This window comes from Canis lupus, chromosome 16 (genome assembly GCF_048164855.1).
Source record: "Canis lupus baileyi chromosome 16, mCanLup2.hap1, whole genome shotgun sequence".
Classification (NCBI taxonomy): domain Eukaryota; kingdom Metazoa; phylum Chordata; class Mammalia; order Carnivora; family Canidae; genus Canis; species Canis lupus.
The window spans coordinates 22,720,161-22,741,892 of record NC_132853.1 but is presented as its reverse complement, the minus strand read 5'-3'; the positions used below and the strand labels follow the sequence as shown (position 1 = coordinate 22,741,892).

At 36.9% G+C, this 21,732-nt stretch overlaps 1 protein-coding gene across 4 annotated transcripts in view; it reads left to right on the top strand.

The window, feature by feature from the left end:
* CCT6B (chaperonin containing TCP1 subunit 6B) overlaps positions 1-18,734 on the top strand; it is a 28,103-nt gene extending 9,369 nt beyond the window's left edge. For 2 of the 4 annotated variants that reach the window (XM_072779490.1, XM_072779493.1), the window contains exons 6-14: positions 5,092-5,202; positions 5,554-5,713; positions 8,653-8,735; positions 9,084-9,180; positions 9,462-9,609; positions 14,713-14,846; positions 16,286-16,388; positions 17,962-18,034; positions 18,551-18,734. In XM_072779490.1, coding sequence (XP_072635591.1) covers positions 5,092-5,202; positions 5,554-5,713; positions 8,653-8,735; positions 9,084-9,180; positions 9,462-9,609; positions 14,713-14,846; positions 16,286-16,388; positions 17,962-18,034; positions 18,551-18,623 — 982 coding nt within the window. In that variant the 3' untranslated portion in view covers positions 18,624-18,734. Of the gene's footprint in view, positions 1-5,091; positions 5,203-5,553; positions 5,714-8,652; positions 8,736-9,083; positions 9,181-9,461; positions 9,610-14,712; positions 14,847-16,285; positions 16,389-17,961; positions 18,073-18,550 lie in introns of all 4 variants that reach the window. The other 2 variants (XM_072779491.1, XM_072779492.1) reach the window with 2 other exon arrangements.
* The last annotated feature ends 2,998 nt before the right edge of the window (positions 18,735-21,732 follow it).

The following is a 21,732-nucleotide window of genomic DNA, read 5'->3' as shown; positions in this document are numbered from 1 at the left end:
CCATAGATTCTAGAATATTTGGCTTAATTCAGATATTTTTCGTTAATTTCCTTAGTTACTTTTATTCAACATGAGTCTATTAATTCAACATATATTAATTGAATATGTACCCTGAGCCAGTCATTATTTTGGGTGGTAGGAATGAAGAATAAACAAAACAGAATTTCTTTCTCCAAGAAGATTATGTTTCTAGTTGAGGGAGATAGTAAATCCATAAGTGATAATAAATGCTGTGAAGAAGGTAGAGTGACTAAGTGAGAGCATGTGTGTGATTTTACAATGTTAAGAAAGGACCTTGTAATAGGAAACTAGAGAGCAAAGGAGGTATCTGAAGAAGTAAAAGGAGCTAGCCATGTGTGTATCTGGAGGAAGAGTGTTCTAAGCCAAGGGAATAATGGTTGAAAAGGCTTTAAGGCACAAGTGTGCTGAGATGTTCCAGTGTGCTTGGAGCACAGTAAGAGGAAAAAAGGATAGGAGATGAAATCATAGAGGAAAGAAAGGCCAGGCAATTGACATTGTCAGAGTATGTATGTACTCAGGGTAGGTAGCACCTTGTTGATTTTGGACTTAATGACTTTTAAACATTTTATTATGGAAATCTAAACATGTAAAAAAGAGAGAAAAATATAGTGAACTCCAACATACCTATCACCCACCTTTATCAATTTCAACATATAGCCTATCTTATTTTTCCTTTTATTTCCCTTCTATGCTCCTCTTTCCTTCCTCCCTCCTCCTTGCCCCAAACCTGGATTATTCTGAAGTCAATCCAAATACATTTCATTTGAAAATGCTTTCTTATTTATTTTAATATATATATGTGTGTGAGTGTTTGTGGGTATCTTTATTTACTTATTTCTTGAAGTTTTACCTGGTTTTTCTTAAATTTGCCATGGCACTTTCTATGGTGTCCTATTCCCGGCAGATCTTTCCAAACCTGCCTTATATTTTTTTAAACATATAGTTCATATCTGATAATTACAATATTTGAAGTTTTGGCTTGTCTATTTTTTGTGTTTATTCTGTTTTGTTGGTTCTCACTAATTGCATTTTGTTTCTATATGTGCCATTCATTGTGTTGGAAAAAAGTATTTGTAGAGATAATTTGAGACCTAGAGTGAAGGTCCATTTTTGCATAGAGGGTTTGAATTTGCCTCTGCAAGGAGCCCAGGGAATATTTTATTTTATATTTTTATTTTTTAAAAATGGGGCTTGAGGGCAGCCCGGGTGGCTCAGAGGTTTAGTGCCGCCTTCAGCCCAGGGCGTGATCCTGGAGACCCCGGATCAAGTCCCACGTAGGGCTCCCTGCATGGGGCCTGCTTCTCCCTCTGCCTGTGTCTCGGCCTCTCTCTCTCTCTCTGTGTCTCTCATGAATAAATAAATAAAACCTTAAAAAAAAAAAAATGGGGCTTGAACTCATGACACTGAGATCAAGACCTGAGCTGACATCAAGAGTCCAGATGCTTAACCACTGAGTCATCCAGGTGCCCCAGGGAATACTTTTTTTTTTAATAAATTTATTTTTTTTGGTGTTCAATTTGTCAACATATAGAATAACACCCAGTGCTCATCCCATCAAGTGCCCACCTCAGTGCCCGTCACCCAGTCACCCCCACCCCCCGTCCACCTCCTCTTCCACCACCCCTAGTTCGTTTCCCAGAGTTAGGAGTCTTTCATGTTCTGTCTCCCTTTCTGATATTTCCCTCTTATTTTTTCTCCTTTCCCCTTTATTCCCCAGGCAATACTTTAAATTAAATCCACAGCTTGGGGGCTTTTTTTTGCTTTTCGTTGTTAATCTCCAACTAATTCTTTTTTTTTTTTTTTAGAACATATTATTTATCTTAGAGAGGAAAAGAGAACACATGCACATGTGAGCAGTAGTGGGGAGAGGGAGAGGGAAAGAGAAACCTTAAGCTCTCCCTTTATGCTCCCCACTGAGCATAAAGCTCACTGCAGGGCTTGATCCCAGGACCCTGAGATCATGACCTGAGCTGAAATCAAGTCAGCTATTTAACCAACTGAGCCACCCAGGCACCCCTATCCAGTTAATTCTAACTGCTGGTTGGTATGAAGGCTGCTTGCTTAGTTCATCCTTCTGTTTTATACCCTGAGTATGTACCCCTTTGGGGTTCCTACTTAATGGGAAGAGCGTCTCCTATTAGAGCTTGGATGAGCCCTGAGCTTTCAATTCTGTCCTCTTTTCATTGTATGAGCTTATTGAAAACAAAGCTCAAATGTTCCTGAATTGTCTAATGACTTTAGGATAAGAGTGCCTGTAGTTCTTTTCCTATCTCTTGGAGTTTATGTTTTATTTACTATTTTATAGCTCTTTAATGTTTTTGAGTTTTTTTTTTTTTTTTAGGGATTTGAGCGTGTGTGTGTGTGTGTGTGTGTGTGTGTGGGTGCGTGCGCGCGCGCATATGTGCCAGTGCGGGTGGGGTGTAGAGGGAGAAAGAGAGAGAAAATTTTAAGCAGGCTGTACACCCAGTGCAGAGCCTGTTGCGCAGGGCTCAATTTCACAACCCTGAGATTATGACATGAGCTGAAATCAAGAAATCAAGAATCAGATGCTTAACCAATTGAGCTACCCAGGTGCTCCAGGGCTTTTGTTTTTAACCCAGAATTTTTAGTTGGTTTTATTATTTTATATATATATTTATTCATGAGAGACCGAGGGGGCATGGGGAGAGGCAGAGACACAGGCAGAGGGAGAAGCAGGCTCTATGTAAGGAGACTCCAGGATCACGCCCTGGGCCCAAGGCAGGCGCTAAACCGCTGAGCCACCCAGGGATCCCCCTTTAGTTGGTTTTAGTAGTAGGGTTGTTCCAAATTAGTCTGCCATTGCTGAGGGCAAGAGCAGTTCTTGATTTGTATTTCAGAAGGGTCTCTGGTTGTTGTAATATAGGTGAGGGATGAAAACAGTTTAGATCAGAGTATACTTAGAAGAAGGAGCAATAAGATCTGTTGATGGTTCAACATAGAATGTGACAGGTGAAGAGTCAGGGATGTATCTTGGGTTTTTGCATGGAGCAGCTGGAAAAGGGGAAGTACCATTTCTTGGGATAGAAAAGACTGAGAAAAGATTTGGGGAGGGCAGCCCGGGTGGCTCAGGGGTTTAGCGCCGCCTTCAGCCCAGGGTGTGATCCTGGAGACCCTGGGTCCAGTCCCATGTCGAGTCCCATGTCGAGTCCCATGTTGAGTCCCATGTCGGGCTCCTTGTATGGAGCCTGCTTCTCCCTCTGTCTTTGTCTCTCTCTCTGTGTCTCTCATGAATAAGTAAATAAATAATCTTAAAAAAAGATTAAAAAATAAAAAAAAAGATTTGGGGAAATAAGAGTTCAGTTTGGGAAATGTTATGTTTTTATGTGCCTATTAGGCATCCATGTGGAGATGTTAAGTAGAGAGTTGAAGTGTGTCTGGAATTCAGAACAGAGGTCTGATCTGGAGACAAATTTGGGCGTCATCCATGTGTAGATGACTTAAAGCCTATGAGAGGTAATGAGATCACCTGGGAAGTGAAAATAGGTAGAAGAGGAAGTTTAAGGTTGAGCCATGAAAACTCCAAAGTTTAGATATTGAGAAGACAAAGAGAATTCAGCACAGGAGACTAAAAGGTAGTCACTGGTAGGAGGAAAGCCAAGAGAAGGTAGTGTCCCAGAAGCTAAGAGAGGAATGTTTCAAGGGGGTAATAATCAACTATGTCATATGCTGCTGAAACTTTGAGCCAGTTGTTATGGATTGAAAAATGACCATTAGATATAGAAAGCATTTAATGTTTTTGGTGGCTTAATGAGAACTGATTCAAAAAAGGAGTGAGTGTGAACATCAGATTGAAGGTGGGATCGAGAGGGAAGGGTTAGGGAAGAAGTGAGGATTTAAGTTTACACCACCCTAAGGAGGTTAGCAAAGAAATGGGGCAGTAGCTAGAAGGGAGTATAAGAAAGGACTTGAAGGAGAAACATAGTTTTAAAGATGGGGATTACCAATGGCAAGTCTGTAACCTGATGAGAATGCTCCTGGAGGCAGGAGGAATTGATGGGCTGGGAGGAGGGGTTGGATGGGGAGTGGGGACAATGCTGGAGCAGAGAGGAGAAATAGAGTAGAGTACACACGTGTAGAGGAGCATGGACAGTTCATTCATAGGAATAGGAGGTTTAGGTTCAAGTGCAGGTGGATTGGTGGAGGTAGTGATAGGACAGTATTTTTATTTTCTCAAAGCAGCAAGGTCATTTGCTGAGAGTCAGAGGGGGAAGTCAGGAGTTGAGTAATTAGATTAAATTTTGTAGTTAGATTAAAATCAGTAGTTAGATTAAAATTTTGAAAACTCCTTATAATTACATTTACTTAAAAATTATTTCTTTACTTTAATGTAGAACAAATACTGGTTATAAAAGATTCATAAGTAGAAATGCTATTCCCTATTTGGGTATAAATGAAGTTTTAGAGGTTATAAAAATATTTACTCTTAAAAGAAAATTTGGAAAACAGGAAAAAAGCCTCTCCCACCCTCAAATTATCTGTATTTCTACCACCCAAGCATAACTTTACTCCAGGTTCCTTTTATTTTTTGTCAATAGCAAGGTGCTTATTTTTTAAAAGAATACATATAATCATTCTTTATAGGTAGTTTGTTGTTCTGTGTTTATCAGCTACCTCTGTAAATATTTTTCCATGTCATTACATAGTTTTCATGACCACCAAATAGTTGGGTCATTTATTTGCTGAACAATGCCCTATTGTTGCACATTTAGGTTAACAATTTTTGGTTGTTCCATATAATTATTTTGAACAAATGTTCCTAAGGAACTCATTGTGTGCCCACTTTTCATTACTTGACCAGCTGTGTCATATGTGTGAGCCACATAATTTAGAGAATAATTCTGAGTTGACTTTTCATTGTGACTTCACAGTCATACTGTGTTAAAGTAGATTTTCTTTTCTAATTTTACTAATTATGTGTTAGGCTTAAAGTTGGTGCAAGGAAGCAATGTGTGGCCTGATAGTTCTATTACAATTTTAAGAATACAATCCTTATTTTATAATAATTTAGAGTGTATATTCAGAGTAAGAAACATTACATATTTTTAATAGATTGATCAGAGGATTAGTTTTGGATCATGGCGCCCGTCATCCAGATATGAAGAAGCAAGTGGAAGATGCATTTATCCTTACTTGCAATGTGTCACTAGAATATGAAAAAACGTACGTGGCAGTTACTCTTTGTAAATTTTGAAATTGTATTTTCTAAAAGTGTTTTTAAGTTTAATTAGTTAATTTAGAGAAGGAGAGAGTGGGGGAAGGACTGGGGGAGAGAGAGAGAGAGAATCTTAGGTTCTATGCTGAACATGGAGCCTGATACAGGTCTTGATCTCAACACCCTGAGATCATGAGCTGAGCCCACACCAAGTTGGATGCTTAACTAACTGAGCCACCCAGGCACCTCCTAGAAGTGTTTTTTAATCTCTTTCTTCCCTCCGAAATGTTTAGTGTAAACTCCTACCTTTATCTCCTTTTTCCTCCACTGGTACTAGCTTGTTTTTATTCATCTTTTAGAGAGGTGAGCTCTGGTTTCTTTTATAAGACTGCTGAAGAGAAAGAGAAATTGGTAAAAGCAGAAAGAAAATTTATTGAAGATAGAGTACAAAAAATAATAGACCTGAAAGACAAAGTCTGTGCTCAGTCCAATAAGGGATTTGTTGTCATTAATCAAAAGGTGAGAAAGTTCAAATTTTAACTATTTGTAAATGTTTTTCACCATTTCTTGGAGTGTGGTCTGTGGATTCTGAGGAGTCCTTAAGACCATTTCAAGGAGTCCTTGAGGTTAGAATTATTTTCATAATAATAATAATGCCTTTGACATTGTGTCCACATTTGCAATGGTCATGCAAAAGCATCGTTAGGTAAAGCTACTGATACCTTAGTACAAATCAAAGCAGTAGTACCAAACTGTTCTAGTAGTCATACATTCTTTATTGCCACACTACCACACATTTGCTGTTTTGTTTTTGTTTTTGCTTTTTTAAAGGCAGTTTCTTTTGAGAACGTCTTTTGTTTTTAAGGATTTATTTATTTATTTGAGAGAGGATGAGAGAGAGAGTGCATGCAAGTGCAGGAGAGGGGCAGAGGCAGAGGGAATCACCAGTAGACTTTTTGCTGAGTGTGGCTGACATGGGGCTCAATTCCATGACCAGGAGGTCATGACCTGAGCTGAAATCAAGAGTCCGATGTCCAACCAACTGAGCCACCCAGGTGTGCCTATTTGGGAATATCTTGAAGTGGTAAAACTTACTACTTTTATTAAATTTAAAAAAAAAATTAAAAAAATTATTTATTTGTTTATTTATGATAGTCACACAGAGAGAGAAGAGAGAGAGGCAGAGACATAGGCAGAGGGAGAAGCAGGCTCCATGCGCCCGACGTGGGATTCGATCCCGGGTCTCCAGGATCGCGCCCTGGGCCAAAGGCAGGCGCCAAACCGCTGCGCCACCCAGGGATCCCCTTTTTATTAAATTTTGATCCTTAAATATGCATCCTCTTATAATTCTGTGTAATAGAGTATGACATCTGCATATCTAAATAGGATTGTCTTGGGGCGTCTGGGTGGCTCAGTTAAGTGCTCCCCCCTTGGTTTCAGCTCAGGTCATGAGATCGAGCCCTGTGTCAGGGTCTGTGCTGAACTGAGCATGGAACCTGCTTGGGATTCTCTTTCCTCTTCCTCCACCCCTCACCCCTGTTCATTCTCTCTCTCAAAAAATAAAATTTTAAAGGTATGGTTGTTTTGAGGGAAAACTCTTTATAATTGAACTAGCCACTTTTTTCATGGAATGCCATTTTTACTTTATTTATTTATTTATTGATTGATTGATTTTTGCCATTTTTACTTTAAAAAATAATTGGCAGGGGCACTGGCTTAGTCAGTAGAGTATGTGACTCTTGATCTTGGGGTTGTAAGTGCAAGCCCCATGTTGGGCAAAGAGATTACCTTAAAAAAAAAAAAAAAAGAATAACTGACAGAAAAACTGTGGTTATTTAGACATGGCAGGTTTTTCTGAAAAAGGAAGAAGCGGTTCTGTCACTTCAAGGAAAACAACTGACAGTATTTGTTGCCAATAAATTTGAGCTTCCAATCCAAAATAAAAATTTTGGAAAAGGGATCCCTGAGTGGCGCAGCGGTTTGGCGCCTGCCTTTGGCCCAGGGCGTGATCCTGGAGACCCAGGATTGAATCCCAAGTCAGGCTCCCGGTGCATGGAGCCTGCTTCTCCCTCTGCCTGTGTCTCTGCCTCTCTCTCTCTCTCTCTCTGTGTGACTATCATAAATAAAATAAAATAAAATTTTGGAAAATTTGCATTTGCCACTGTGATCTTGACCACTTTCCAATACCTAAAGGATTTTTCTGTTAATATTAATGGTGATCAGCAAATGTGATATTTTTGATACTATATATCCATGAAATGTATCATTTGGAAGCTCTGCTTAACATAGCGAACCACAAAAAAACAAAAAACAGTGAACCACTGTTTTCTAAGTGACTAAAAAATACATGATTTAACAAAGTCATGCATGGGTGAATAATACAAAGTGTAAGATAGACAAATGGATTTTAATATGAGAGAGTATAAAAAGTTTATTGGTAGGTTCCATAGTTCACATTGAAATTAACCTTTAAGACTTTATTGAGTTGTGATATAGTATCAAAGAATATCCACATTCATCTGAAAAGGTTAAAAACATTCCTCTGTTTTCTAGTACGTACTTATGAGTCCCAAGGTTTCTTCATATATTTTAACCTGAACAACATATCATAGCAAATTGAATGCAGAAGCAGATAGGAGAATCCAGATGTCTTCTATTAAGACAGATATTAAAAAGATATTAAAAATGTGAAATACTTTATATATTTTTTTGCTTAGGAAAGTATAGTACATTTTCACTTAAAGATGTTCTTTATGTTAATATGAAATGGGTTTCTTATTTTGAATGGATTAATATTTAAATTTTTTCAATTTTGATTTCTAATATGCCATTTTTTAAGTTTTTTATTTTTAAATTTAATTTTATTTAAAAATATTTTACTTATTTATTCATGAGAGACACAGAGAGAGGCAGAGACACAGGCAGAAGGAGAAGCAGGCTCCCTGGGAGAGCCCGATGCGGAACTTGAACTCGATCCTCAGACCTGGGATCACGCCTTGAGCTGAAGGCAGATGCTCAACTGCTGAGCCACTCAGGCGTCCCTTTTTTAAGTTTTTTAAATTTAAATTCAATTTGCCAACATATAGTATAACATCCAGAGCTCATCACATTAATATGACAAGTAATATAGATACAGTTCACATAAACAAAAGCTTTTTGGGTTCTTAATAATTTTTAAGGGGGATCCCTGGGTGGCGCAGCGGTTTGGCGCCTGCCTTTGGCCCAGGGCGCGATCCTGGAGACCCGGGATCGAATCCCACATCGGGCTCCCGGTGCATGGAGCCTGCTTCTCCCTCTGCCTGTGTCTCTGCCTCTCTCTCTCTCTCTCTGTGACTATCATAAATAAATAAAAATTAAAAAAAAAATAATTTTTAAGAATGAAGCAGTGCTGAGATGAAAAAGTTTGATAAGTACTGGCTTAAGATATGCTTATAACTTTTATGCTAATTTGATTTTAGGGAATTGATCCATTTTCCTTGGACATTCTTGCAAAACATGGCATAGTAGCTCTTCGCAGAGCAAAAAGAAGAAATATGGAAAGGTAAGCTTGCAGATAATTATATATCCTGTTTTTTAACAGATTGAGTTGAAATAATCCTATGATATTCCTTTTAGCTTATGTGTAAGCATTGTTGAGCAAAATAGTAGCATACAAATTCAAAATGTTTTTGATTTCAATAAATAATGCAAGTGTCAAAAGTCAAGATTGTTGACCTACCTCAGAACTTTGTTGAAGTACAAAGAAGGTTTTTATCTTCTTAAAACAGATTTTAAAACAATACAACTCAGCGACAATGCAGTCTTCTATGTTAGGTATCTTTCCACCGTTAAGAAATTAAGTCTTTAATGCTTTTTATAACCAAAGTTATGGTGACATATGTCATTTCAGACTTTCTCTTGCTTGTGGTGGAATGGCTGTGAATTCTCTTGAAGACCTCAGTATAGATTGCTTGGGACATGCTGGTCTTGTACACGAGTGTACATTAGTGAGTATCTCTATGGGCAATGGCTATAAAGTGAAGAGTAAACCTTTTCTAAAAAATCCTGAATCTTTTAATTCAGCCTTTAACATTTGATGTCTGAATAATCCACAGAACAGATTTTACAATTTATTTATCGAAATGTTTGTTAAGAGTTCAAATATAACTTAACTGCTTTTAACACATATTTTAGTTAGTTTGATAAGAAAAACTCACATGAAGGTTGGATTCTTTTCATAATGACATTAAGCATTAGAGGAGTTATATCTTCTTGAATTATCCTCTAGGGTGAAGAAAAGTTCACTTTTATCGAGGCCTGTGTTAACCCTCGTTCTGTCACCTTGTTGGTTAAAGGACCAAATAAGCATACTCTCACACAAATCAAGGATGCTATAAGGGATGGACTTCGTGCCATCAAAAATGCCATTGAAGATGGTAGGCTCTTTTTTGTGATGGATATAACTTTATGTGTTTTTAAAGTAGTAATAAATCTATCATTATATATATATGTATAAATATAGTATTTCAAAAGGTATGAATGATTACTATTCTTTCACTTCACTCTGGATAATTTATAGTTTGGATTGTGAAGATTTTTCTATTGGAATATTCTTAATAAATATGCTGTGCCTTTTTTTTTTTTTTTAAGATTTTATTTATTTACTGAGAGAGACGGAAGAGAGCGTGTGAGCACAAGTCAGGGGAGGGAAGAGGGAGAGGGAGAAACAGACTCCCCCTGAGTGGGGAGCCGGAAGTGGGACTTGGTCCCAGGACCCTGAGATCATGATCTGAGCCAAAGTCAAGTGATTAACCGACTGAACCATTCAGGTGCCCCACTATGCTGCCCTTTTAATTAACTTCTATTTATGAAATGAAAAAGCACTTAATTTAATGCTATAGTATCATTTTTTTATTTTTAGAAATTTATTTTTAAAACCATTGTATGGTTCTATTTCTGGGTTCTTATTCTGTTCCATTGATCCGTTTGTCAATTTCAATATTAGTATATTGTCCCGGTTACTTGTAACTTTATGAGAAGTCTTGGAATCAGCAGTGTCAGTCCTCCCATTTTGTTCTTTTTCAGGTTCTTTTGATTATTTAAAATCTTTTTCAGGGCAGCCCCGGTGGCTCAGCAGTTTAGCGCCACCTTCAGCCCACAGTGTGATCCTGGAGACCCGCCATCGAGTCCCACTTCAGGCTCCCTGCATGGAGCCTGCTTCTCCATCTGCCTGTGTCTCTGCCTCTCTCTCTCTCTCTCTCTCTCTCTCTCTCTGTGTCTCTCATGAATAACAAATAAATCTTTAAAAAAAAGCTTTTGTATTTTCTTTTCTTTTTTTCTTTTTTTAAAGATTTTATTTATTTATTTGTGATGGACATGGGGCAGGGGAGCAGAGGGAGAAGCAGGCTGCATGCCAGGAGCCTGATGTGGGACTCAATCCCAGGGCTCCAGGATCACGCCTTGTGCCAAAGGCAGGCGCTGAACCACTGAGCCACCCAGGGATTCCCAGCTTTTGTATTTTCATATGAATTTTAGAATCAGCTTGTCAGTTTCTACCAGAAGACTTGAGATTTTGGTTGGAATTTATATATTTATATTTTTATATATATTTATATAATTATATTTTTATATTGATATTTTAAAAATATTGAGTCATGGTATATTTATTGATTTGAGCCTTATTGACTCTATTTCAACTATATATATTTTTTTATTTACTTCAGAAATATTTTGTCATTTTTAGTGGCATATCTTTTTTGGATTTATGAGGGAGTGAATTTTGGTCCAATTGTACATGATGTTTTGAAAATTCAACTTCTGATTGTTGTTAACATATAGAAATACGGTTGATTTTTGTGTATTGATCTTGAATTCTGCAACCTTGTTAAACTCACTTATTGTAGTAGCATATAGAGTTCATTGAATTGTCTATATAAATGATCATGTTGTCTGCTAATAAAGACAGTTTTACTTCTTCCTTTCCAAAACGAGTATCTTTTATTTCTTTTTTCCCATTATTTCATGGGCTTGAAGCTTCAGTACATTGTTGAATGGAAATGGTGAGAGTGGGCATCCTTTCCTTGCGCCTGATCATAGGGGGAAAATATTCAGCCTTTCTGTATTATGTATGATATTTGGCTGTAGATTTTTCTAAAAGCCTTCTGTCAGGTTGAGGAAGTTCTCTTCTCTTGCTGAGAGTTTTTTTTTTTTTTTTTTTTTTTTTTTTAATATTTTATTTATTTATTTAGGATAGTCACAGAGAGAGAGAGAGAGAGAGGCAGAGACACAGGCAGAGGGAGAAGCAGGCTCCATGCACCGGGAGCCTGACGTGGGATTCGATCCTGGGTCTCCAGGATCGCGCCCTGGGCCAAAGGCAGGCGCCAAACCGCTGCGCCACCCAGGGATCCCATTGCTGAGAGTTTTTATTACGAATAGATGTTGGATTTTGTCAATTGCTTCTCTGGTGATCTATATGTTTTTTTCTCTGTTGGATTATTAATGTGGTAAATTATCTTGATTTTCAAATGTTCAACTAGCCTTACATTCTTAGGATAAACCTTACTTATGATGTATTATCCTCTTTAAAAATAGATTACAGTTTTTAAGTTATTTTTAAATTGTGGATATATATATATATAATTTCTCATTTTAATCATTTTTAAGTGTTACAATTCAATGGCGATAAGTTACATTCTTTCACGTGTTGTGCATCACCATCATCCATCAACAACATTTTTCATCTTAAAATACTGAAACTCCAAACCCATTAAACAATAACGCTCAATTCCCCTCTCCTCCCAGCTTCCTGAACCCACCATTCTACTTTCTATCTCTATGCATTTGACTCTTCTGTGTACCTCATGTGAGTGAAATCATCCAGTATTTGTCCTTTTATGATTGGCTTATTTCACTTAGCATGATGTTTTCAAGGTTCATGTGTCAAAATGGGCATGTGTCAAAATATCTTTGCTTTTTAAGGCTGAATAATAGAGCATTGTATGTATATACCACCTTATTTATCCATTGATGGAAACTTAGATCACTTCACCTTTTGGTTATTGTGAGTAATGCTGCTATGTGTATTATTCCTCCTGTATATTGTTGGACTGGATTTGCTAAAATACTGTTAAGAATTTTTACATCTATATTCATAAGGGATATTTGTATTTTTCTTGTAATTCCTTTATCGTTTTGGCTGTTAGAATAATGCTGACCTCATAAAATGAGTTGGAAAGCATTCTCTCCTCTTTAATTTTCTGAAAGTGTTGAATTCTTGTGTAGAATTGATATTACTTCTTTCTTAAATTTGGTAGGATTCACCAGTAAAGCCATCTGGGCCTGTAGTTTCCTTCATGGGAAAAATGTAAACTATAAATTCAATCTTTTAAATAGATACAGGGCTATTCAGGTTATCTGTTTTTTTGTTTTGTTTTGTTTTTTGACTTTGTGTCTTTCAAGAAATATGTCTGTTTTTTTCTGTTGAGATGATCATCAAACTACTGCCCATGAGCTAAATCTTGTTTGCTGCTTGTTTTTGGTAAATAAAGTTTTATGGGAATATAGCTATACCCTTTCATTTATGTATTACCTTTGGCTCTTTCTGTGCTGCAATGGCAGATTTAAATAGTTACAAAGGTGGTAATATGGCCCACAGAGCCTAAAATATTTATATATGGTCTTTTGCAGAAAGTTTGCTAATTCCCGATCTAAGCTTTCAAATTTATTTATTTATTTTTTTGTTTATTTACTTATAATTTATTTATTCATGAGAGACATAGAGAAAGAGCCAGAGACACAGGTAGAGGGAGAAGTAGGCTCCATGCAAGGAGCCCGATGTGGGACTCAATCCCAGAACTCCAGGATCACACCCTGAGCCAAAGGCAGACGCTCAACCACTGAGCTACCCAGGAGCCCCAGTTTTCAAATTTGTTAGCATAAAGTTGTTCATAATATTCTCTTACTATTACATATATATATATATATATATTTTACTATTTTTAATGTCTGTGGAATCTATAATGATATTACCTTTCCATTTTTGACATTGTTCTTTTTTTGATGTTCATGTTTATTTCTTTTTTTTTTTGTTCATGTTTATTTCATTGATTTTTTAATTTGCTTTCTTCTGTTTACATTAGGTTTCATTTGCTCTTTTCTATTCTTTTTTTTAAAGATTTATTTTGGAGAGAAGGGAGGGGCAAGGAAGGAGGAAAGAGAATCTTTTTTTTTTTTTTTTTTTTTTTTTAAGATTTTATTTATTCATGAGAGACACAGAGAGAGAGACAGAGACACAGGCAGAAGGAAAAGCAGGCTCCATGCAGGGAGCCCAATGTGGGACTCGATCCCAGGACTCCAGGATCACATGCTGGGCCAAAGGCAGGCAGAAAAACCACTGAGTCACCCAGGGATCTCCTCTTTTCTAGTTCTTAAGGTGGAAGCTGAGGTCATTAGTTTGAAACCTTTCTTTCTTTCTAATATAGGTGTTTAATGATACAAGTTTCTTTTTGGGTATTGCTTTAGTAGCAACCCACAAATTGCGATATGTTGTGTTTTCACAGAATGGGGTCAGGGAAGTTTTCACAGCTACTGGTAATGTTCTATTTCTTAAGGTGGGTGGGAGGTACATGAGTACATTTATTTGTGCATTTATTCTTTATACTTTTTGCATATATTCTTTTGTGTATATTCAGTATTTCACAGGAAACTTAAAAAAGTTTTTTAAAATTAGTTTTTAATTCCATCATAATTAATCTACAGTGTTACTTCACAAGGAAGTTTTAGTGTGAATGGGAGACAAGGGTACAGTCACCTTGTGGATAGACAACTCTTTCAAGCAGTTATGTTGTACAGGGAAGCAGAAGAGGGGGCGAATAATTAAAAAATTATGTGGGTTAAAGAGAGCTTCTTACTGAGTTGTTGTTTTGTTTTAAAGATGAGTGATTCCAAAGCAAATTTGCTGATTCAAAGGAGAGTAATAAACTTTATAAAAACTATACTGGCAGGTATAAAAGTCATATCCTGTTGTGAAAATTGATGTTTTTAACCAGAGCTTTTATCTTAGGATAATAAGAACACCTATATTTTTTCCTCAGATGACATTTTGGGTTTTGCTTCGGTACAGAAATTCTATACCAAAATAGTGGCCAAATCACATTGGTCTAAAGTTTTTTTTCAAATGAGCTACCACAATTAGTTACTTGTCCCTATAAATTATAGATAACTATCTTTTAGATGTAGTCATGAAGGAATAAGATGAAGGTGGAAGAAATGCCTACTCTTACAAACAATGAGATAAGCTGCTTGCAGCCAGTTGTCTGTACCATGCCTAATTATTTAATTGTGTATAATTGTGAAGGATTCTTCATAAGGCATCTTGAATAACCACTGGACTGTACTTTATTGCAACTGTACTTTATTTTTGTATATATTTAGATATATTTTAGGTGTTGGCAGTGTAATTGAACACACTTGGATAGCTAAAAGCTTTTTTCTCTGGTGTTTCTATCTGGCGCGCCTTGCCAATCTTTTCCCTCCAATAGGCTGTGTAGTTCCGGGAGCAGGTGCAGTTGAAGTGGCAATAGCAGAAGCTCTTGTTACATACAAGCACAGTATAAAAGGAAGAGCTCGTCTTGGAGTCCAAGCTTTTGCTGATGCCCTCCTCATTATTCCTAAGGTACAGCTATCCTAATGGCCAAAGAACAGCTGGTTAGACATTACAGGTGTTGGATTATAAATTGTCCGCATTATCTAACACTACAGTAGAAAGACAGTTTTTATTTGCATTTCCCCACATAGTTCTCTTTAAGATATATTACAACTAAAGCAGGGAAACTTTTGGTTAATAGCTCAGAATCCTTGTCAGAGTTTCATGAAATAACTAAATTACCCCCTTGCTTATCTCTGAGCACCAAAAGTTGAAGTAAGTCCAGAAATTTCCTTCAAAAATGATTCATGATTAATCATAATAAAAAAGTTTAGAACTTAAAATTTAACTAGCCTTTAGGGTAGATTTATATCTTGGTGGTATCCAGAGTATTATCATTACTTTAAATTGTAAGAAATGAGAACTTCAGGCTGTTCAGCACTCCTAAATACAAGTGTGCTTTTGTCATTTTCATTTTAGTACTTAGAAAAGGAGAGAAAGTGATGGTTTTTTTCCATGTATTAACAGAAGGACAGAGAATTACTTCTGCTTTTCCTTTGCCTTAATCTGGTTTTCAACCACTTAGAAACACAGAAGACCATATCAAAGATGTTATTATCATGAATTAACATATTAAGAACAGTGCTAGTGAAGTATCTTTGATAATTGCTTTAAAGTTACTCATAATTTGTTAAATCTTTGAGAATTGGATATCTTATTTTTCTCTTTGCCCAAAACAGCAAAGTCAGTTAAGTGATGATCCAGTAGTTGACACAAACTGGTAAGCCTGGTATACAGTGGTGGTTCCTTTTTACTTATAAGCTATTGGTTTCGTTTGGTACTCCTTGGAAATAAACCTAGTTTGGAGTGCTGTTATCTCCATTCCTGTTGCCACAGGTTGTGACTGTCCTCATGTTGATGAGATACACAAAGATCCTGAAAATATGTAGGGTTCCTTTAGGAGGTGCCTAGGAAAAGCTGGAACATGTGTGGCTAAAGGGGTGAGAAGAAATAATACCATTCTACTAATTTTCTATTTTTTAAAAAAATATTTATTTATTGAAGTAATCTCTACACCCCTTTGGGGGGCTTGAAGTCATGACCTGAGATCAAGTGCTCAACTGAGCCAGCCAGGCGTCCCTTTCCTTGTTTTAAAGAAATCTTAAAAAAAAAAAAATCTTTTGCGAGGAGTGAAATTAATGTAATGGGATGGAAATGGGGGAGGGGGACTGTAATGTCCTCAGAATTTAGTGTGATGTACATAGGGAAGATGTTTAAGTAAATATAAAAACTGCTAGATACTTAAAATACATAGTTTGATTTAGATTAAGAAGGAATTTTTCAAAAGGAGATGATTACGGTATTATGAATGTTTTCACAAGATTAGAGAGCGGTGCCTTTTTATATTTGATATTCAAATATACATGTGAAGATATTTCAAAAATATATTATTATTTTTATTCTTAAAGGTTCTTGCTCAGAATTCTGGTTTTGACCTACAAGAAACACTAGTAAAAGTTCAGACTGAACATTCAGAATCAAAGCAACCTGTTGGCATAGATTTGAATACAGGTAAGAAAGTGAAGAAAAATTACCAGCTCAGTAAAGAAAAAGGTTGTACTACAGTGGCCCAGAACTTACAGTAAGGGAGTAGAGATTTGGGTGACTTCAATATTTAAATTTTGGATGATTTACTTTAATTTACTTTTGAACTTCTTAAAAGTTTTGAACTTCTTAAAACTTTTGAACTTCTTAAAAACTTCTTAAAAAAGTTCAAAAGTCTTTTAAGAAATAGTTTTTAAGTGCTTGTGATTTGACTCTTGAGATTCACAAGGAACAAAAGAAATGAGTCCCTGCCCTTGTAAGCTTATATTATAGCAAAGAAGGATAGGCAGTAAACAATAACCTTAATAAATACGTTCCCTGAGTATTTAAGAAGTAATAAATTCTATGAAAAAAATAAAAGAACCCTATAAGGATGATTGTGAATGGTAGCATGAGGCAGGGGTAGGGATCTGCAATTTAAAGAATGTGGGCAGGGTAGGCCTCCTTGAAAATATGTCTATAGAAAAAAAGTCAAAGGAAGTAAGGAAGTAGCTATGTTGGGGAGCTGGGCAAAGAACATCCTGGGCAGAAGGAGCAGCCAGTGGAAAAGCCAGTGTCTAAAGTTTTTGAAGAGGAGGAAGGAGATCAGAGAAGTAATAGAAAGATCACACAGGGATGTGGGGTCATTCCAAGGACTTTGCTTTTACTGGTGGAATAGGGAGCAATTTTTAGCAGAGGTGTGACATGGCCTAATTATGTTTGAAAGGATCACTCTGGCTATTCTGTGCAGAGGAGTGTGCTGAACAACTGGAAGATTGAAATTGCCATTACCCACATCAGAGAACTGTGGGGAGAGCAGGTTGTTGTGGGGGGAAGTCAGCATTGAATTTTGGCAAAGTTCTGAGTACCTGTAGACTTTCAAGTGAAATAGACAGTTGGAAGTATGAGTCCAGGGCTCAAGAAAGCTCTGGGTTGGAGTTGTCAGAGTGTATATGGTTTAGGGACGCCTGGGTGGCTCAGTGGTTGAGCGTCTGCCTTCGACTCAGGGCATGATCCCACCTCTGGGAATTGGGTCCTGGATCGGGCTCCCTGTGAGGAGGCTGCTTCTCCCTCTGTCTGTGTCTCTGCCTCTCTCTCTCTCTGTCATTAATAAATAAATAAAATCTTAAAAAAAAAAAAGAGAATGTATATGTTTTAAATCCAGAGTACTGGATATGAGATCACCTAGGGAGTGAGTATAGAGAGAGAAGAAAAGAACCCAGGACTAAGCCATTGGGTACTCCAACATTAAGATCTCTGGGAAGAAGAGAAGAACCAGGAAAGTCGACAGAAAAGGAGCCACTAATGCAAAAGAAAAACCAGGCTGAGCGTGGTGTTCTGGAAGACAAGTGAAGAGAGAATAGTTAGGAGGCTGTGTTAAATCCTCCTGATCCATGAGGCCTGAGAACTGACCACTGCATTGGATTTGATAACATGGAGGTCATTGTGACCAGGACACTAGAAATTTTGGTGGTATATTAAACACTGTTAGAGTATATAATCAGTATTAACAGAATATATCAAGATTGTAGTGTTAAAATAGTTTGTTTTTACTTTGCAGGTGAGCCCATGATAGCAGCAGATGCAGGAGTTTGGGATAATTATTGTGTGAAAAAACAACTTCTTCACTCTTGGTAAATTCATACTAATAAAAGAGAGAAAGACTTTTTAGGTACATAATCAGTAACTTTAAAACCCATCTATTTTTACCACCTTATAGTGAGAAATGGTTAAACATAAGAAAAGGTGTGGCATTCATTTACTAGTGTTAGCATCTGTCATTTTGCAGTCCTTTTTCCATTTTAATTCTAGGAGTATCAGATATAAGAAACATTTATCTTACTGTTTACTTGAGGGGGAAGGGAAAGAAGTTTACTGAAATAGTACCACATGCATAGTGGGGGAAAAGCAAATGATGTGGTAAAAATGAACTCAGTTTTGCTGGTATATGAAATCAAATTTATTTTATCAGCAAAGGAGTTGAAATTATAATACAAGGGGGGTGATGTTTGTATTTACGATAGCTCTGTCTCCTAAGATCTCATACCAACATCACTGAAAAACAAAGCACTTTTAGTAGCTGCAGGTTGCTGGGGGAAAAGATGAAAGTGGGTGGTAGGCTTTACTCACCCTGTTATCTTTTTCCTCAGCACGGTGATTGCCACCAACATTCTCCTGGTTGATGAAATTATGCGAGCTGGTATGTCTTCTCTTAAAGGGTGATTGAGTTCAAAATCAACTCTTCTAGAAGCTGAGATTTAGTACATCTTACATCCAAACTACCATTATATAGCCTAAGCCTTAATTTTTGCACAATAAATGCAATTTATATTTGTTGGTCTTAGTAGTCTCAATAATACTTCATCAAGTAAGAAGAGCATAAATAACTTTCACCATGAAGGAATAATAATGAAAGTATTTTTCCTTAAGAGTTCTAACTTCTGAGGTGCCTGGCTGGCTCAGTTGGAAGAGCATGTGACTCTTGATCTCAGGGTCACAAATTTGAGCCTTACATTGGGGGTAGAGATTAATTAAATAATAAGTGTAAGAGAAAAAGAGTTCTAACTTACTTTTATTGTATGTGTGATACTACGAAATGATAAGAAATATTTATTTGGTTTTCATCCCCAGTTCCTGGCACAAGAGCTTTTAAAACTTTTGTAATTTCTTGAGTAACAGGGGCAATAGGAACATTGTTTTGGTTATAATATTTGGTCTTAGTCTTCACTTCCAGCCATAAAAGCTCCTAAGACCATTGGAATCTCTCGAATTAATGAATGTCTTTTTGTTTGCTAATTAGTGACTTTTGATGGGCCCTTAGGAGGGCACCTGAGTGCTGGAGGAACCAACCTTGTTATTAGAGGACTATAACTTTCAGCCTCTTCCCATTCCTTATGCTCTACCCCCTACTTCTAGTGTACTAATCAGTCATGTTTATGTGATGAAACCTCTGTAAAAATTTCTAAACTATGGGATTCAGTGAGCTTCCAGGTTGATGAACACATCCATGTGCCAGGAGAGTTGGCACTCTCCAACCCTCCTAGGGGTAGAAGCTCCTGTGTCTGGGAAACTTCTGGACTCGTGCTATGTATCTCTTTATTAGGTTGTTCATTTTTATCCTTTATAATAAGCTGCTAAATGAAAATAAGTGTTTCCATGAGTTCTGTGAGCTGCTGTAGCAAATGCTGAACATGAGGAAAGGGTCATGGGAACCCATGATTTGTAGCCTGGTTGGACAGAAGTGTGATGGGTACCTGCTACTGGTGTCTGATGTGGGGGGGCAGTCTTGTGGGACTGAGCCTTTGATCTATGGGGTCTGCCCTACCTCCAGGTAGTCAGTGTCAGAACTGATTGTAGAACATCCACTTGGTGTCTGATCAGTTGGAGAATTGGTTGGCCTACAGAACCCCCGCATTTGGTGTCAGAAGTGTTGAGTAGGGGAAGCAGTATTCCCTTAGTAGGCCACTGCAGTTTTCATAAAATAGAATCTGTTAAGATTCTTAGACCTTTGAATAACTTTTAGTGAACAAAACACGGTGCACAGGTTTTGAGTACCCAAGTCAGTCTCCATTTTATCAGAGGGTATAAATGTAGCAGGACAACATTTTATTCTCTCTCAAAATTCCTTCAGTAATGGGGCACCTGTGTGGCTCAGTTGGTTAAGCATCTGCCTTTGGCTCAGGTCATGATTCCAGGGTCCTGGGATGGAGTCCCATGTCAGGCTCCTTGCTCACTGGGAAGTCTGTTTCTCCCTCTCCCTCCTGCTTGTGTTCGCTCTCATTATCTCTTTCTCTCTATCTCTAAATAAAATCTTAAAAAAAAAAATTCCTTCAGTGACTTCTTGCTGCCACTCATTCCTCTTATAAATATGATGCCATTTTGTGATTATACCTTTGGGTTTCATTGAGACCTGGCAGTTTATTTTCTATGTAGTATATTATATTTTACCTGACTCTTTGGTATGTATAATCAGCAACTTATGCTTCTGTGCTAGCTCTCTGACCAGGTGGTTAAATGGAGCAGGTCTCATCTGGAAAGGGGAGGAGCGTTGGCACCAACACTGGGAAATAATTGCTTTTGGCTTTGAATATAGCTCTTCTGTCAGTATTATAGCAATAAGCTTTCTTGTTTGAAACACTGGAATTAATCTTTTGTACTGTTTATTATCATTAGGTTGCTTGTAGTTAATTTCTTTCCATGGATGCAAGTTGATAAAAGATTAAAATAAAGCAGGTGCATTTATGGAACTTTGGCCTGTTAGTGCATATAGGAGATTTGTTTAACCATTTCCTGCCTTAGCTGAAAACCTATACTTTTTTATATCCCTCTTTCCCCTGACTTGATAGGTTGTCAACATCTTTCCAAGTTAATAACCATGGTTCTGAGCTGTAATTTTTTTGTGGTTACATGACATTTGATTGTATGGCTATTCTGTGATTTATTTAATTCTGTTTTCAATTTTTTTCCCATTAAAAACAAACATCTCCTAAAAAAAAACCTCCTTTTTTAGCTTCTATTTTTGTTTTATAGCATGGGCCTTTTAAGATGTGCATATTGCCAGATTTTCTTCTACGTAAAAAGTTTAAATTATGAAATATTTTAAATATATTGGAAGGACAGAAAGAATATAAACCCCTTTGTACCCCCCACCTAGCTTTAACAAATAGTAACATTTTGTCATGTTTGCTTCAGATTTTCGTCAAAGAAATAAAGTACAGCTGTTGTTAAATTGCCATCCTTCCCCACCCACACCCCATCGTATGCTTTTCCCACTCTTTTTCCCTAGAAAAAGACTGCCTAGAGGTAGTCTTTGATCTTTGATATGTATCATCCGCATGCACTTGCCTGTAGCAATGTAAAATTACTCCTTTTGGGTTTTTAAAATGTAGAAAAAGTATATACTTTTGCTGCTTTTATTTCCTATTTGACATATGGTTTTGAGATTTATCCATTCATTCATTTTAGCTGTTTTTGAATATTCCCCTGTATTTCTATACTATAATGTATTGATCCATCAATGGACCTTTTGGTTATTTCTAATTTTACATCATTTTAAACACCATAGCATTGAATTTCTGTGTTCATGTCTCTTTATGTGCATTTATGAGAGTGTTTCTAGAGATTATACCTAGAAATGGAATGGCTTGGTAGCATTCCTTATCTTTATATTTACTAAATGATTATACCAGTTGACATTCTCCCCTGCAATGTTCCATGCCCCTTTAACATTACTAAATCTTAGTATTTTTAAAGTTTTAATTTTTGCCCATCTGAAGGGTATAAAATTGTATCTCATCTTAATAGCAATTGCCTTGATTACTAGTGTAATTGA